Source organism: Filicampus tigris, chromosome 20, assembly GCF_054856515.1.
Source record: "Filicampus tigris isolate MCC_2025a chromosome 20, RoL_Ftig_1.0, whole genome shotgun sequence".
In the NCBI taxonomy this organism is placed as follows: domain Eukaryota; kingdom Metazoa; phylum Chordata; class Actinopteri; order Syngnathiformes; family Syngnathidae; genus Filicampus; species Filicampus tigris.
In genome coordinates, this window is record NC_141236.1 from 10,395,528 (window position 1) to 10,413,178 (window position 17,651).

At 41.4% G+C, this 17,651-nt stretch overlaps 1 protein-coding gene across 1 annotated transcript; it reads left to right on the top strand.

The window, feature by feature from the left end:
* Positions 1–488: 488 nt before the first annotated feature.
* Positions 489–17,356, top strand: apobb.1 (apolipoprotein Bb, tandem duplicate 1). Its single transcript, XM_086019826.1, has 29 exons — positions 489–528; positions 1,524–1,704; positions 3,014–3,046; positions 3,138–3,250; positions 3,553–3,698; positions 3,781–3,928; positions 4,024–4,176; positions 4,334–4,458; positions 4,559–4,644; positions 4,741–5,185; positions 5,264–5,378; positions 5,492–5,638; positions 5,725–5,936; positions 6,049–6,244; positions 6,328–6,504; positions 6,590–6,793; positions 6,887–7,054; positions 7,139–7,344; positions 7,439–7,621; positions 7,715–7,845; positions 7,935–8,145; positions 8,225–8,397; positions 8,658–8,818; positions 8,899–9,008; positions 9,089–9,462; positions 9,590–15,607; positions 15,701–15,812; positions 15,897–16,083; positions 16,172–17,356. The coding sequence occupies exons 2-29, from the start codon at positions 1,650–1,652 to the stop codon at positions 17,159–17,161; spliced, it is 11,379 nt and encodes a 3,792-aa protein (XP_085875952.1). The 5' UTR covers positions 489–528; positions 1,524–1,649; the 3' UTR covers positions 17,162–17,356.
* The last annotated feature ends 295 nt before the right edge of the window (positions 17,357–17,651 follow it).

Genomic DNA, 17,651 nt, shown 5'->3' on the forward strand with positions numbered 1-17,651 from the left:
GCTCGACAAATACTCAATATATAAAAAAAAAAATTAAAAGGTACATGAATGCCAAAATGCCAGCAGAAGGAGGCTGGCAGAATTATAGCGCGGTGAGGTTAATGACCATGAAAGTCAATAGCGTGATTGGTTTCCTGATTGAATCACTGAGACAAATTGCACACAGTGGAGCTTATCAAGTATTCCAGGGCTAACCCCCACCACCCCAAACCCCCTTGGATCCAAAGCATGCACGTGTCAGTCAATACGAACCCGTGTCTTCAAGTTAACATTTGCAAATGATGCTGACAAATATGCTGATAAAACTGCATAGGAACGAGTTTTAAAATACAACCTCACGCTACGGATGAAAAGCGCATTTCAGCCTTGAGTCAAAATGTTTACTTATGTTTGCTCGAACAGCAAATAAAGCCTTAGAGGAACCTTTGAATATTTGTTGATCAAAGTTCATTATCCGGGTAGTATTGAATTAGGGGGATTGTTTTCATTTTGGGTTAGTGGCAGCGGAAGCAGCAACACAAGAGCAAGGTAAAAATATTGTCAGAACAATTCTAATTATTATATTTCTAATTCTAATTATTCTATTTGTAATCTTAATATGTGACTGCATGTTTAAATGTTGGGTGTTACAATTGGAACCCTTTTTCCTATTAAAAAAAAAAAAGTATGCTCAAGAGGTTATGATTTTTTTTAAAATATGACTCACTGATGTACTGCATTTGGCAGTTTTACAGTTCCTATTTTTTTTTTTTTGATAGATCAAATGTGAGACCCATATTGTGTGTGCATGCTTTGTATTTTTTGCTGTTAATTCAAAATATAAGAAAACATTAAGAATGCGTACACAAATCAAATGCGTGAGAACATTTAATAGGTATCATTCACAGAACCAGTATAAAAGATTTGCTGTTTTGACACAGTGTTTGGAGACCGTGTGCACATTTGTCCAGTTAAAAAAAAAAAAAAAAAATCAATTTCTGCTTCTGTTGTTTCCTCAACAACAACAGCTACAGCACTGCGCAAACGAGCAGAGACAGGACAGGGATAATTGACAGGAATATGGGCTAAAGACACACAGACAGAAGAAAAATACTCCAGAACAACACAATACAAGATAAAGGCCCAAAAAAGCCATCTTGATATAAATTTCAGTTGTATTAAAAAAAATATTATAATTTGTTAAACTTGTTTAGATTGAGTCAGTACCAGGTTAAAACTGCCCAAAAATTTTGGACTGAACCAAACAAAAATGTCGTCTAAGTCTGTGTTGTAGTAGAAACGAGCTAATTTTACACGACAGCGCCATTTGACTAGCTTGACCCGTCTTGGTCAAGCACCGACATTGAGTTTGAAAACCGCCAAAGTTAACTTGAACTCACTGACTTGTCTTGATATGATCAAACATTTGAGTGAGAACTCCCACTGCGTGTAACGATTTCAGAAAAAAAATCTGCGTTGTAAGCCTCTGCTTTGAGCAATGCATATCCTGAAAAACCTTTTCCCTTTGTCCCTCCACACCGCAGGTCACGGCGGACTTTGAACGTTCCTCCCAGTAAGTGCTCTATAAAGGACCCGCGAGGATTCGGACAACTCAGTCTCATCTGAGTACTCGCCAAACCACCGGAGGGATTGAGCTTTACGAGCCCACCATGAGGGACTCAAAGCTCTGCCTTCTGCTGATCCTCAGCACATCAGCCTTGGCTGGTGAGTATTTACGACAGTTGTTGTTTTAAATACGTTGTATTTAATCATCTGAATGTTCAATTTCATATTATTTTTGGTATAAAGGTTAAGCCTGGTGTTGTGACTTTTCCATGATCAATATCGGATGATGATAGCGCTTTTTGAAGCATCTCGATGCTCAAGAATCTGTGGGTGACCGTGTGGATTTATTTGGACATTTCACAGATGAGAAACTTTACATTTGAGGAAAAGGAAATTAAAGTTTTTGGTTTGTTGCCGGAAAAGATTTTTCTCAAGTCAGTCATATCCTTTGCTATGATTACATTAAAAAATGCCAGTCAAGCTTTTGTAAGACTATATTGGCATCTTCGTCCTTTTTTCTGTGTTGAATTCTAAGGTTTGGTCTCTTCCTAGTTCACTTTGCGATCCATACAAATAATAATACAATAAATGCGCTATGGAAGGGAAATACCGTATTTATTGACCTTAGCAAAACCTTTGATACTGTTGACTATGCTTTGCTGCTCCAGAGACTGACAGTCGTTGGATATGACTCTTGTTCATTTAACTAGTTTTAAAATGACCTATATCTTGACGGAAAGAATGTGTGACTCTCTGTAACTCAATCTGCTTTTCTGACAAAAGCCAACGGTGTTGCAAAAAGTGCGATATTTGGTCCACAATGTATGACATGACATCCCCATGACAGACTCTTGCTCATTTCTATGCAAATGATACCACCATATATCAGCACCTTAATAAAGTGGTTCCTCAGACTAAGACTGAATTTGATAAAGCCTCTTTCAGTGTTTCTTCCTGGAATGCTCTACAGCAGACACTCAAACTAAACACAATTGTTACGTATCATTTCAATATGATTTAAAAAAAAAAAAACTTTGACTATGAACTTTCAATAATGTCTGCTTTGTTGTTCTTTTGGTTCACTTCTATGTCCCGTCAATAATCTCAAGATTTAAATGAAAGTTTGAATTGAATTATAGTGAGCTGAATTTGATAATGTAGAGTAGATATTTGATCTATGCCTTTTTACATCCATCAGTCTGTCCAATAATGTCCACATTTTGTGAGCGGAAAAACAACCAAAATGGCTTTTATTTGAGTTTCGATTAAATAAATAAATACATTTGTGAAATGTGGACATAAATACTTTTCATTGAAAACTGTGTATTAAAACAATACATACCTTACAGACTCTATATCATTTATGTCTATGTGAGAGCCACACAAATAATAATATGCCTTAGGAGCTATTTTTAATACAATTTGTCTTTTGGCATAAATAAACAATTATTGTCTTTCTTCTTCAAAGTTGCGCAAGATGGAGATCAGCCACCTTGTCTGCGTAAGTTGCCCCAATTGCTGAATAATAATAAATAAATAATCACACGATCACAATGAATGTCTTACCAGGGTGATGTGATGTTCTCCTCTAGTGGCCAAACGGTACAAGACCCTGCACAAGTACGAATACCAATACGTAGCGGAATCTCTGAACGCCATCAATGGAGCCTCGTCGCTCAAGAACGGACCCAGGGCAACGTGCAAGGTATGAGCAGTCCAGTATCTTTTCTGATAAGCACCTTTTTTAAAAGGATAATAAAAAAAAAACGCTCATCCAGGCTTGCCATAGCCTGAGCCAACCTGCCAACCTCCCTCCATCTTGCCAAGGTCATATGTCACCCTCCCAGGCACCACCCCTTATAGGCTCATATCCAACACACTGATAGGCACATTATTTTATAGAGATTTTATGCTTGCAAGTTTTTAGTGTGTGCGTTCAATGACATTCACAATGTGCTTGAAAAAGTCTCTTTTTAAGAAATGAAAGACATGGGTCTTCTGTCACAGGTTGAAATCGAAGTTCCGCAGACTTGCAGTTTCATCGTGCGCACCACTGGCTGTGCCCTGAGCGAAGTGGTCGACTTTGACTCAGACGGCAATCCCACGTTCGCCGCTGCTCCCAGCTCGGATGCTTTTGCTGACGAAATGGAAAGGTACCATGCACTTTGGAACGTAATGGACAAATATTGGGTTGTACAAAAACAAGTCAGTTAACAGATTTTCTGTGTCTTCTAGATACCCTCTGAAGGTTGTAGTTGAGGGTGTCTACGATGTGAAACTGTACCCAGAGGAAGGTGAGACAACAACCACCCTGAACATCAAGAGGGGTATCATCTCAGCCCTGGCTGTGCCTCTGATGGAAGAGGACAAGAACAAGAATATGGTACAGTAATTTCCTTTGGGAGTCTCCCAAAGCAACCAACAATGATTACTATTGTAAAGCAAGTACTAAATGCATTTGTTCCTCTTACATTTTAGCCAACTATCCATGGTATGTGCAAGAGCTACTACACCATCAACGCTAGAGAGGACATTGCAACTGATATCAGTCTGGAAAGGGACCTGTCCACATGCGACAGATTTGTCCCAGTAAGAGATTACACCAGCCCGTTGGCACTCATCTCTGGCATGGTAAGGCGAAAAAAAAACCGACAACAACACAAAAAACAAGCAGGGAATGAAACAAGACGATTTAGAGCAAGAAAAAGCCATTCAAAATTGAAAGAACCACAATATTACTTTAATGCCAAATCAGCATGAGCCAAATGATTTCATTTTTCATTTTCAGCAATACCCTCTTTCCAAGCTCGTCAGAAGCTCACAGACCTGTAACTACAAATTTGACAACGAGAAGAAACACATGACCTCTGGGTCATGTACAGAGAAGCACATCCTGATCCCATTCTCTCACAAGTAAATCTGAATTTCCCTAATGCCCGCTATGCTGTGCTTCAGTAATGTAGCACATTTTCTGCCTCAGTCCTGATCCTAAAACAGTGCTTTACAATTTCAGGGGTGAATATGGAGTTACTAATGTTGGAAAGCAAGAACTGACCCTGGTGCAGGTTTCTACTTCCAACGACAGAGTCTTTGATCATGGTAAATCGACAATCTATTTAATGTTTTCTGAGATGTGTTAATTCCCATCTCCAAAGCAAAACCACTGATTAACACAATGCTGCTGGTGTGTTACAGGTGATAATGCCAAGGGTCTTCATATGGACACTGTTGAGCACAAGATGTATTTCCAGGATAAAGAGGCTTATCTGGATCTCATGAGTGAACTGGCCTATCTGCCTGAGACTGAGGGCGAGAAGAGGGCACAAATCTTCCATCAGATTGTCACCATGGTCCGCGGAATGAAGACCGAAACCCTGAGGAGTGCCATTCCAGAGGCTCTCGTTGTGTCCCGTGTCCTGACCTACCAAGTTCTGGCCCAGTGCGGAACTCCGGAGTGCAGCAGTGCCATCATGCAGATCCTTAGGGGCTTCCAAACCACAGCAATTGAAGTCGATGCCACAGTTTTTGCATTGGGACTTGTTTCTAATCCTTCTGCCCTTCTGATCAATGACATGCTTGAAATGGTCAAGTACAAGCCCAGCAAGCCCATCATGTATGGCCTGAGCAATGTAATCAAGAGGTGAGCTTTGTTACCCTACTATGCTATTGACTGTCACACGTGATTCAAAGAGACTAATCTTACATTTCTTCATCACAGGTTTTACAAAAGTGAAGGAAAACTAATCCCCGAGATTCGCTCTGTTGCTGAGTTCTTGGCTGGTCATTTGGGTGACTGTGCTGGTGACGAAGAAAACACTTTCCTGACTTTGAGGGTATGTAATTCAGCAAATGAGTAGTTCATTGATTTGTATTATGGAACCATGATCCAAAGTCTGTTCTTATTTATTCTGTATGGTAAAGACAACTATTTTCTGTGTTGGTCTAGGTTATTGGGAATATGGCTCCCGCTATTGTGCCTGCAAGCCCTGCACTCAGAGCTTCAGTGCTGCAGTGTGTGAACCAACCAGATGCTTCCCTGGCAGTGCAGCAAGCTGCCATCCAGGTTTACCGGCAGACTCCCATCTCAGATGAGGCAAGTGCCAATGTTTGGAAATATTAAAGTATGGTTTGAATAACTCATTAGAATTATTGCTAATTGGATCAATGACTTTGTCACAGGGAAGAGAGATTCTCATTCAGGTCCTTTTGGACAGTGCCAGCCCCCTGCAAAAGAGAATCGCTGCATATCTTGTGCTTATGAAGAACCCCCTGCCAAGTGAGTTGGTGCGTTTGGCCACTGTCTTGCCCACTGAGAAAGATACCCAATTCAAGAGCTTTGTGGTGTCCCACATTACCAATATTTTGTCTTCAAGTGAGCCTAAAACTGAAGAGTAAGTGACGACCGGCTACATATGAATTTATTTGTTGTCGTTGTCAGAGTACTACAAAATCGAGAACATTAGAGTTTGAATTGTATCTTTGGGTTTTTTTTTGTCTGTCAAGACTCAGGCAAAATATTCGTGACGCCATCCAGGACAATGAGATTGGACCCATCATGAACCCCACCAAGTTCTCTCGTAACTACCGGATCGGATCTGTAGAGGGAAACATGATCTTTGAGGGCACCAGCTACCTGCCCAAAGAAGCCATGCTGGAAATGACTCTTCAGGCATTTGGATTTGACATTGACATGATGGAGGTAAATATTCTGAGTGATCAGAAAAGAAGCTCTGTTAGAGTAAGTTTAGATAAACTTACTTGCGACTTGTACAACCATCACAGATTGGTGTCGAGGGTAAAGGATTTGAACCGACAGTTGATGCACTGTTTGGTGACAATGGATTCTTCCCTGACACTGCCATGAAGACGATGTACTTTGTCTCCGATAACATGCATGCAGTCAGAGAGATTGTACAGAGCTTCCTTCCTGGTTTGAAGAATGCTGAGATGAAGAGACAGGTATTTGAGTTGGCTGAGAAGAACTCTACTTTGGTTGTATTGTTGTAACTATCAAGCAATACTTGATCTCCACATCTGTGTTTAGGTCACTCAGAACTTTATGAAAGAAGTTGGACAGAACCTCAACATGCTGATGAAAAAACTGGAGACCACAAAGTCTCCAGAGGCGATGATGTATTTGAGATTGTTCGGAAATGAGCTGGGATATCTGAAAACCAGTGAGCTGGAAGCTATGGCATACTCTGCTGCCTTGATGGCTGAGAGCATGTTCAAGATGTTTCCCACCGATGTAAGGAAAGGCGATGTGGCTTGAGGAGAACAGTTTACATAAAAACAAAGCATAGGCCTCTTTGTGATTTAAATTTGACTTGTATTTGCACAGCTCTTGAAGGGACTGATGACAAAGGCTGACAACACCATCTTCGCCCACTACATCTTCATGGATAATGACTTTTTCTTGCCCACTGTCACTGGTGTGCCTCTGAAAATTACATTGTCTGGAACTTTCACCCCTGGAGTCAAGGCTGGACTTAAGATTGCCCGTGACATGGTATTTATTTGCTGAATCTGTTTTAACCATACCAGTCGTTTGTAAGTCAAGTTCTAACGTACATCTTTTGTGTTTCTCTGACAGAGTGAAGTAGCTTTCATGCCCTCTGCTGGCATTGAGTTTACAACCCATGTTGGAGCCTACATTCCCGAATATCTCAACTCTGGATTGGAGCTGCACTCCAACATCTTCCACGAGAGCGGACTTCAGGCCAAGATCTCGATGGGACGTGATCATGTCAAGCTGACCATCCCTACTCCCAAGAGCCCAACCAAGCTAATCCAAATGACGTAAGATGCACAAAAAATGGCAACTGTGTGTCAAGGTTGGAAGTGTTTTTTTTAAATGGTTTTTATTAACTCCTTCTCTGTGTTTAAAATTTAGAAACAGCCTGGTGGCAGTGAATGACCTGAAGGTCGTGACAATCACCCCAATGGTGACAAACAAAGTCGATGTTAGTGAATGCACCCCCTTCTTTGCTGGGATGAAATATTGCACCGCTCTTCAGTACACTGATGCTTTCTCTCAAGAGACAGCCCCCTACTTCCCCTTCACTGGAGACAGCAAGTGAGGAAACACACACAACAGCTCTATTTTTCTAAATAAATTACATACCAAAAATTGATTTATCCATTAAACGATATCATGAATTTTAATAAGATTTGCACTGGAGCTCCATCCTACCGGTGAAGTCACTGAGTACACTGCCACTCTTGCCTATGAGCTGCTCAAGGAGGGAGACGAGGGCAGGCAAAAGGTCGACTCTGTGAAGTTCGTTCTGAGAGCTGAAGGTACATCACAGTCAAGTTGATAATAAGCTAATTGAAATGGCTCTGAAATTCAGTGGCGTGACATTATGGGATTGGTTGGACAACAACAGGTGCAGAGCCCGCAGAGGCCAGAGCAGTCATGAAGTACAACAGAAGGAAGCATACGGTCACAGCTGATATCCAGATTCCTGACTATGATGTGGAAGCAGGATTGAGGCTGGGTGTTGTTGATGGGAATACCAGAGGCAAAGGAACCCATTCCATCTATTTGGATCTTCTTAACAAAGATATCCCTCAGCTTTCCCTCATTGGTCAAGCCAAGTAAGAAATCAGGCGTCTCAAGGAGGAACAAAGATGTCATTTGACATATTTTAGATTCTGACGCTGGTATTTCTTTCAGTCTTGAGGTGATGAAGAAAGGTATGCTTCAAATTCAGCTTTTGGTCCCCACACTAAACGTTGATGCCTCAGTCACAGCTAACATGAAGCGAGAGGAAGAATTGGAATTGAAACTGAAGAGTGAAGTGAAGGTCATGGATGCTGTGTCCAAACAGGAGATTGCAATGAAATACGGTAATATATTTTTCCACATACACTCTTATGCTTTCTGCCCTATCTATAACAACCATCAGTAATACTTTCTCATTTTTTGCTAGCTCACTGCATTTTTCTCGCTTAGATGTTTCATATCCATTTTACCAATTCTGACGAACAGTACCTTTAAATCAGCACTCAAATTGAAGTGGTAAAGTTAACCCAATCTTTAAGGTAAAAGTAAAAGAGACACACTTCTGTATGTCTTCAAACGTTTCCATTTTTTGTCCATTATCCAGATGAAAGCAAGGTTGAGGTTGAGTTCAAATCTGACATGAACACTGATGTCACCTTCGGACCATTCACTGATTTGTTTGAGAAGTACACACAAGAACTTCTTGACACACAAGTGGGACAAACCGACATGAAGGTCTCTCACATCTTCAAGAAGTTTGGAGAAGTATGCGATCCAACTATTATTGCTAATGTGTTTCTATTTGTGTTGAAGTGAAACAGCTTCCATTGTTGTCTGTCTCTTAGGCAACAAACAACTACATGGAGAAGTATGGTGCTGAGATCCCTTACCTTCAGAACTTCAGAGTTCCAGATATGCCTGAGATTTCCTTGCCTGAGACGCTGTTCCTCAACACGTAAGTCTGAAATGGGCCACATTAATTGGTTATTGGGTTTTTCAAAAACATTTATAAGTTTAACTTTTGTACTTTTACAGTGAAACAAAGGCCGCGTACTACTTCAACAAAGAGCACTTCACCATCGCCATCCCACTCCCTCTTGGGGGAAAGTCAACTAAGGAGCTCAACTTCCCACTAGCTTTGACAACACCTCACCTGTCTCTGCCTGAGTTTGGAGTGGAGATTGTCTCCATGGAGATTCCAATCCCGGAGTTTTTTTTCCCTGAGAGACTCACTTTTACTGTTCCTCTTTTTGGCAAAGCTGAAGTTTCAACACAGATGAAGAGCAACCTCTACGACATTGAGGCCTCAATCGCAGCCGGCAAAGATGTTGTGGAAGCTCCAAGTTACTCTGCCAAGTTTGATGTCAAAGGAACCTCACCATTTGAAATCCTGTCATTCAAGACTGAAGGTATTTCGAATATGTGACTTCCCTTTTTCTTTTTTTTTTTTTAACTAAACATTATAGTATTATAAATTAAAGTAAATTATTAGTATTGATACAATGACTCAATTTCCTTTTTGCATCTTTCATTTAGGCTCTGGAATGTTGGCCACCACTGATTCACTGAAGGCCCACTTGAAAGGCTCTTTGTCCCACAAGTTCATTGAAGCCAATGTTAGTTTTGTTGAGGATGCAACCATCACTGACAAAATTAACGTGCAATCACAAGGCAAGATTGAAGCCACAAGCCCATTTAGCCTCAATGTTGACATCGATTACAACTCCCTGACTGGAATCAACACTGAGAAAATCTCTGTTGATAGCAACTTTAAGGGAATGTTCAAGGCTGGACCCCTCTCTGCCAAGACTCTTTCAACTCAGACCTTCTATGTTATTCCTTTCAAACCAAATGCAAAGATCGATTCTTTGGTTGAATTTGACTCAACAATTGTTCAGGCTAAAAACAGAATCACAGCAACGCTTGTTGATGGTGACTTGTTGGTTGTTTCTAACACCAATGCCTTTGAAGACACCTTGACGCACACTGCCGAGCTTTCCTTCGCAGACAGCAACCTGTCACTCAAGTGTCATTCAAGTGCCCTTGCTCTTGGCATGAAAATCCAAAACAAAGCTGAAGCCTCTGCTGGAACAGGCAAAATTGCTCTGAGAGTGGAAACAAATGCAGACCACTTTGAAGATCAAATCTACTCTCTGCTGACTTCCTCTCTTGATGTCAATGGTCTGACGGTAAACAGTGATGGCATCATTAAGCTTCTGCAGAACACTGCCATGCACAAAGCCACCCTGAGAATGGACAAGGACGGTTTGGTCACAAGTGGAACAAACACTCTTCAGAGTCCACTGACTCTGGAAAACACCTTTAATGCTCTGCTGGACACTACTAAAGCAAGTCTGTCTGTTAATAACAAGGCTGCATTATTTGACCTCAAGTTTGATAATGGCAATGATCTGACGGTAACACTTTCCAGCCTTACCTTCAACTCTAAGGCTAAAGCCCAGGCCAGTGAGTATGCCTCTTATAAACACAATGTTGCCCTTGACCTAACACCCTATGCAGTATCTGCCAAGGTCAACAATAACGTGAAGCTACTCGCCGCTAACATCATTAATGAGGCTCAGTTGCAGGCGGGCTCTTACAAGATGGACTTGACTGGAAGCCTGAAAACTACCTATGATGAGGCAGAGATGAAGCACAGCTATCAGATTAACTATGCTGACATGACAGCCAACGCAAAGTGCAGCACGATTGGAAATCTTTTTGGAACATACTTGAGCCATACCTCAGAACTTGAGATTATTGGTCTTGCTGCCAAATTCACCAATGATGCTCGCTTTAACTCACAGCTTATGCGCTTTGACCATAACCTCCGTTCCAGCATAGTTCCTTTCGACTTCAACCTTGATGCCATCTTCAATGCTGATGGAGACTTTGTGCTGTATGGAAAGCACAGTGCACAGCTCTATGGCAAGTTCCTCCTGCGAGCACAACCCTTGGCTTTTGCTAGCTCACATGAATGCCGAGCCTCAGTGAGCCAGGCACTCGACAACGGCATTTCCCTGGAGACCACACTGGACAATAAGATGGACGCTGTTCTTTCTACGAGTGAACAGAAGGCCGCAGTTAGTCTAAAGTCGAAAATCAATAATCATGCCTTAAATCAAGACATGAGTGTTTACAACACCGCTGAGGGAACTGGCATGGGTATTTCTGCTAATATCCTCACAAACATCATCAACACAGAATCCACAGAAAACCAGGAATTTGGTGTCTCAGGCTTCCTCAAGTATGACAAGAACACAAACTGCCACATCATTCAGTTCCCTCTGATGGAAAATGTGCCTTTCTTCTTGGAAGGCATCAAGGATGCTATTGTCCGTGTTGCAGAAATTGTTCAGGACTACATCAGGAATGAGGAGATCAGGGAAAAACTTCAAGCACTTCCTCAGCGTGTAGGTGAGTTTGTTGCTCAACTTAACATTGAAGGCAAAGTCATTCAGTTGAAAGATTACTTAAGTGATCTAAGCCCAAAATATCTGATTTCCATGGAGGATGTGGACGCTGCTTTCAGAAACCTGAGGGTTCATTTTGACAAAATTATCACTGATGTCACCTTTTACATTCAACACTATTTTGCCATGATGGAGCAGATTATTGTTGATGGCAACCTGTCTGAAACCATTGTGTCAAAGATCCAGGAACTGGTAAATGCCATTAATGATAGCTATGACATCAAAGGAATAGTTGTGTATCTTATCGATACTGTGAAGACGATGATCCAGCAGATTGACTTGGAACAATTGAGAGGCACGAGTGTGGCATTCCTGCACAATATTGACAACGAATACCAAATCATGGCTAATCTGAATGATTGCCTGAATATCATGAAACAGTCAGTTGACAGTTTTGATATTGTCAACTTTGTTGATGAACTGAAGGAGATCATCAAAGACATTGACATCAGCGATTCCATCAAGATTTTAACAAGTCAGATTCCAACTGAGGTATTCGATGAGATAACAGAGTATATCAAGGAATGGATCCAGGATCTCAACATCTTTGAAAAAATCAACACATTATCTTCCAAGACATGGGACTTCATCGTAAAGTTTGAAGCTGACAAAAAGGTCCAAGTCATATTGGAAAAATTGGTGGAGGTCATCAAGCAGTTAAGAATTGAGGAAACCGTCAATATTGTTGCCAGAATGGTCAGGGATGCAGACATCCCTACTAAATTCCAGCAATTCTTCCAGGTAGCTATTGACTACATGAAATCCACTGAAGTTAAGGATATGATTCAACACTTGAAGTCTTTTATTGAGTCTACCATGCAGAAAATGACATCACTGGATTATAATGGGATTGTGGATTATGTTAATGAAATCATTGCAGACTCTACAAATTACATTAATGATCTAATCAGGGCTCTTGAAATTCCCAAGAAACTTGAAGCAGCAAAAGATTTCTCTAATGTTGTCTTGACCTCTGCTAAAGGCTTGATAGATCGTCTGAGAGAAATCAGAGTTGCAGAAATTATTACATCTCTAAAAGAACTGATGGACCAGACTTTGTTTGAAGATATTAAGAGATACTTTGAATACATCAAAGAAGAAGTTACAAATATCGACATCAAAGCTGAGCTTGCCTCATACCTGAAGTTAGTGAGCGAGTACTACAAAAAAGCTCTGGCCATTGTCACTAGGAACTGTAATAGTGTGATCGATGGAATCAGGTCAGTGTTCCCTGAACAAAAGATCTTCAGTGAGATTCAGCAAATCTTTGATGCGCTGACAAGTGAATTGAAGAAGTATGAGTTGAACATTCCATCTTTCACTGTTCCCCTCACTGACCTTGTGGTTCCATCCATGACGTTCAACATGGATAAACTTCAGCTGACTGAAATCCCCACACAGCTGAATATCCCTGAATTCACCATCCTGGGCTTCCACACTATCCATGCCACCACCATTTCCTTTGATGACATCAAGCAGAAAATCATCCAAGTTATTGATTTCATCTTGAATTTCAATTTCAAACTGATTGAAATTGATGATTTCTTCAAAGATCTCACATTGAACTACTTCCCTTCCATGCCTGAGATAAACTTCTCAGAAATTACTCTTCCTGAGATCTCCTTCCCTACCATCCCACACTTCCCTGTAGATAAGCTTGTTAAGTCTCTTTCGGTTCCTGAGTTCACAGTTCCAACTATCCCAAGTGATATTATTGTCCCTTGCTTTGGCAAACTCTCTGGTGAGATCCGATTTAATACTCCTATCTACACCATCAAGACATCTGCTGAGATCCAAAACTCTACTGAGAAAGTAATGACACCCCAATTCAAAGCCATCATTACTTCTCAAGGCACATCTTCCAGCTTTGAAATCCTGAATTACAAAGTCGACTCAACTGCTCAAATTGCTCTTCCTAAAATGAGCCGTGTTGTGCTTGCAGAGACCCTCAATATCAACCATCTTGCTCTTGTTGTTGATCACCAAGCCTCTCTATCTCTCTATGGCCTCTCTGGCCAGGCCCAAGCAAAGACTGCAGTGAAAGTTAATACTCCAATTTACAATGCCGATGTTTCAAACCTTGCTTTTATTGCAATGGAAGGAGGAATGGCTGCTTCTCTTGAGACAAACTACAAACATAATGTAGACCTTCCATTTGTCTCCCTCAAATGTGATGCCACCATGAACCAGAAAGCAATCCTCCGTCAAGATGGCTACACCCTCACTTTGACTGTTGACAATGTTGGCAAGTCCGTTGCTCACGAGAGCAACCACATCAGCAACCTGTATTTGTCACTCAGTCCAAGCCTTGTCACATTGACTTTCTCTGGTAACACAGACTCCAAAACACTGACAATGAAACAGCAAGTAACAGCTGAAGCAAGCCCTCTGCTCTACAAGTTTAATGTCCTCAATGAGGTGAAGGCGCCAGTCATTAAGAACAGTGTGATTTCGGCCTCTGGAAATGTCAACCTCAATAACCTGAAGGCTGAGCTTAAAGCAAACCATGACACAGAAATGACTGGAGTGGTAAGAGGAGTCCTTTCCAATGGAATGAACATTGTTGCCTATCCCTACGAATTTTTCGCTGACTTCCAAAACAAATTAAACAGCAGGGTTACCATCGCCGGAGCACCGACTATTAAGATTGATTTGCAGAACCATTATTCTGCCACTCTGACACCCAACGACCAGAAGGTGAACACAGTTTATACTGCTCGTCTTAACCAGGGTGTAATGACCTACAACTTAACTGCTGACAACAACAGAAATGAGGCTGGTGTCTTTATTACAGTGGATGGCAATGTTAATCTTGACTTCCTCAACAACCCCATTAGCATCCCTGCTGTTGAAATCCCCTTTATCAACATCCGTACCCCGGCAATAAGTGACGTGAACTTGTATGAGCTGATTCAACTGAAGCAACTCCTGATTTCGACTAAACAAAATGTCGATCTAGATGCCAAGATTGTTTATCAGAAAAAGCAGGCTGCTCCCATCGCTGTTATAATGAGCCTGATCGAGATTCCCCCTGTGGGTGACCTGATTACAGAGTTGTCCTTTAAGTCTGCTCTCATCAATGTGAATGTCAATACTGGACTGTATGCAGCAGATGATCTTGTATTCCGTCTGGGAGCTACGACTGCCTCTGTGTTCGAGGGCTTGAAAGCCAAACTTGATGGCACCACCAGCCTGACCACCAAAAGAGGAATCAAGTTGGCCAATTCCTTATCCCTTGAAAATCGGCACATTGAAGGCACTCATGACAGCACCTTTAGTGTGAGTACTGAGACTCTGGAAGCTTCTACCTCCGTGGCCTCCGTTGCACGAATTTCTCTGCCTATACTGAGCTTGGAATTGAACCAGCATCTAGTTGCGGACACCAAATCCAAAGCCAAGGCTCACTCCACTGTGAACATTAAGGGGGATTTCAACATCCCTGTGGTCAAGGCTGTTGGAAAAGCAAACACTGAATGCAGCCTGAAGCTGGAGGGAACCAATGAAGACATTTCCATTGAGGCATTCACTAAGGCAAACATGGATGGCAGAGTGCTTGATGACTATCTACTACTTGGAGTTCTGGATAGTGACGTTAACCTGTTCTTGAATAATGGCCTACGCTCCACCGCCAAGGTCATTGCTGATGTCAAACTTAACCACGGCACCGCTAAAGTGATCAACTTTGATTTAATTGACAGTCTGTCTTTGCAAGCCTCCCTAAGCCATGTGTACACTCTGCTTAAGCACACAAGTAACAATGAGCTCAACCTGTTCAGTTTCAACACCAATGGGAAGCATTTTGCCCAGGCTACCATTGATATTGCACCAGTGTCTTCCTTGACTGCTGATATTGAGATTACTCTGTCACAGCCAAGCAGCCTGGGTGATTTCACCATCTTGGACAAAACTGTGGTCGATGTAACAGTCGCCAAACAGAAGATGTACACTAACGGCAAGTTCATCACCCCACTGTACACCTCAAATTTTGATGTACTCCTGGAGGGAAATGCTCCCGTTTTCACAGGCACACTTAAATCCTCTGCCACCTCCACCTTTGTCATCTTGGATTATGACATGGATGGTGAGTTAATGATTTTCCTCTCGCATAATTACAGTATGTATTCTACTGCAATATTTTCAAGAACTGAAGTACACAAAACTTCTTGTCCAATAGCTTCTTCAACGATAAACTTTGAGAATGCTGCTTTGAACATGATTAACAAGCTCGCCCTGAAACATGCTGACCTCAACATGGATGCCAACCATGTCATTGACCAAGGCACAAGGTAACATTATCTCTTTGTTTGCATACTTCTTTCTCATTTAATCACAGGACAGGAATTCATTTTAAAATGTATTCTCTTTTTCAGTGTTTCTCGCCAAACCCTTAATGTGGACATCACCAGCCCAACTTTCACTGATGTCAACCTTCGCTACGCTGCTCGCAGAGATGTTCTTAGTGCCTCACTATCTGCTCCATCTATTGGCTTTCTGGGCTTGCAGATGAATGGCAGGGTCCCATCGCAGATGAGTACAAGAGTCTATGGTCGTTATCCTGTGAGTTGATTAACCTGACAATTTTGCAAATTTAATCAGTTTTGCTTAGTCTTGCTTAAGAGTTATTTTTTTGCATTCTTTTTGACAGTCTGCTCCAGAGGCTGATGTCGACATCTTTGTCATGAAATCATCTTCTAAGGATGCAAATAGGATGAACCTCCAGATTGTCTACAACACAGAGGCACCCAAAATGATGCTCTCGGAACTGAAGCTGCGACTCCCTTCCATGATCTCTGCCTTCACAGAGTTCCTTCACAAGTATCAGATCACGAGCAACATGGAGAAGTTGAAGAATGTTGTTGTTAGCCGCATCGGTGATGTCTATAATACCGCCATCAACTACGATGTCCAGATGAGCCAGCTGTCAATCTTCTTCAGAAACACCATTGTCCAATACCAGCAAAGCATCCAGGTTGTCTTGGATGCTATCGTCAAGTTCCTGAGGGAGACCCAGTTCAAACTGCCAGGGTCTGAGGAAATGACCACTCTTCCTGAAGTCCTGAAGAAGATGACCGGCAGCATTGCTACTATTCTGGACAAAACCATCCAGATTATTTATCAGTCCATGGAGATCTACTACAAGTCATTTGTGGAGAAAATCAGCACCATAAAAGTCTCCATGCCAGTTGGTGATGTAGTTACTGTGGGCCAGATCCTTGAAAACGTAAAAACATATGTCAAGGACATCATGAATGGACTAGTGGCCTCTGTGAAGAATATGGAGAGTTTTGACACAGTACTGGTGAAAATTAGCGAGACCCTGTCAGCTATTGTTGGTGAATCTCAGCGGTTTGTTGACTCGATCAAGTCTGACTATTTAGATGAAGTGTTCCTCCAGATCAATGACATCTATGTCAATATTGTGACAGTCATAAAGGTTGTTGTTGACAAGATCTCTACCCTAGATCAAGAGCAGCTCAACAATGCATATGATTCCATTATTGACATGTTCATTAAGGTAGTCGATCAGGTGAACACCACTGTTTTTGAGCGCCTGACACAAGCTTCACCGGAGGCTCAGGTGAAACTCACAAATGGAAGGCTTGAAATTGACCTACCCTTTACTTTCCAACAATGAGGAACCAACTGAAGTCTGAACCAGCATAAAACACTCCCACCTCTTTGGAAGGAGTATTGCCACTTAGATTGCTAGCCATATTTATGACATCAAATGTATAACAGTTTTAAATGAGCTTGTTTAGTCTGTTGTGCATGTACCATTTTACATACTCATGCAATAAATGACATTTGTCAATAAAGTATATTAAAATGAGCCATCAAAGTTCAATGTTTTGTCTATATTGCATATGAAAAAACCATGACAATAGTTGTGCATTATGTTATCGCACAACATGTATCTTCTTGCAACAATCAAAGTAGTATTTGCACTTGAGTAATTTCTCAAATGCTTGCTTTCATTAAAAATGTTTAGTTTTATTTTAAATGATCACTTCAAGCATACAACTTTAGTTTCACCTATGCATTCTAATAAGATCCTGGTGTAGAAAGACCTGACAATTCAATCTGCATTTAGATTATAATTGAGCATTGAAATCACATTCTCAGAG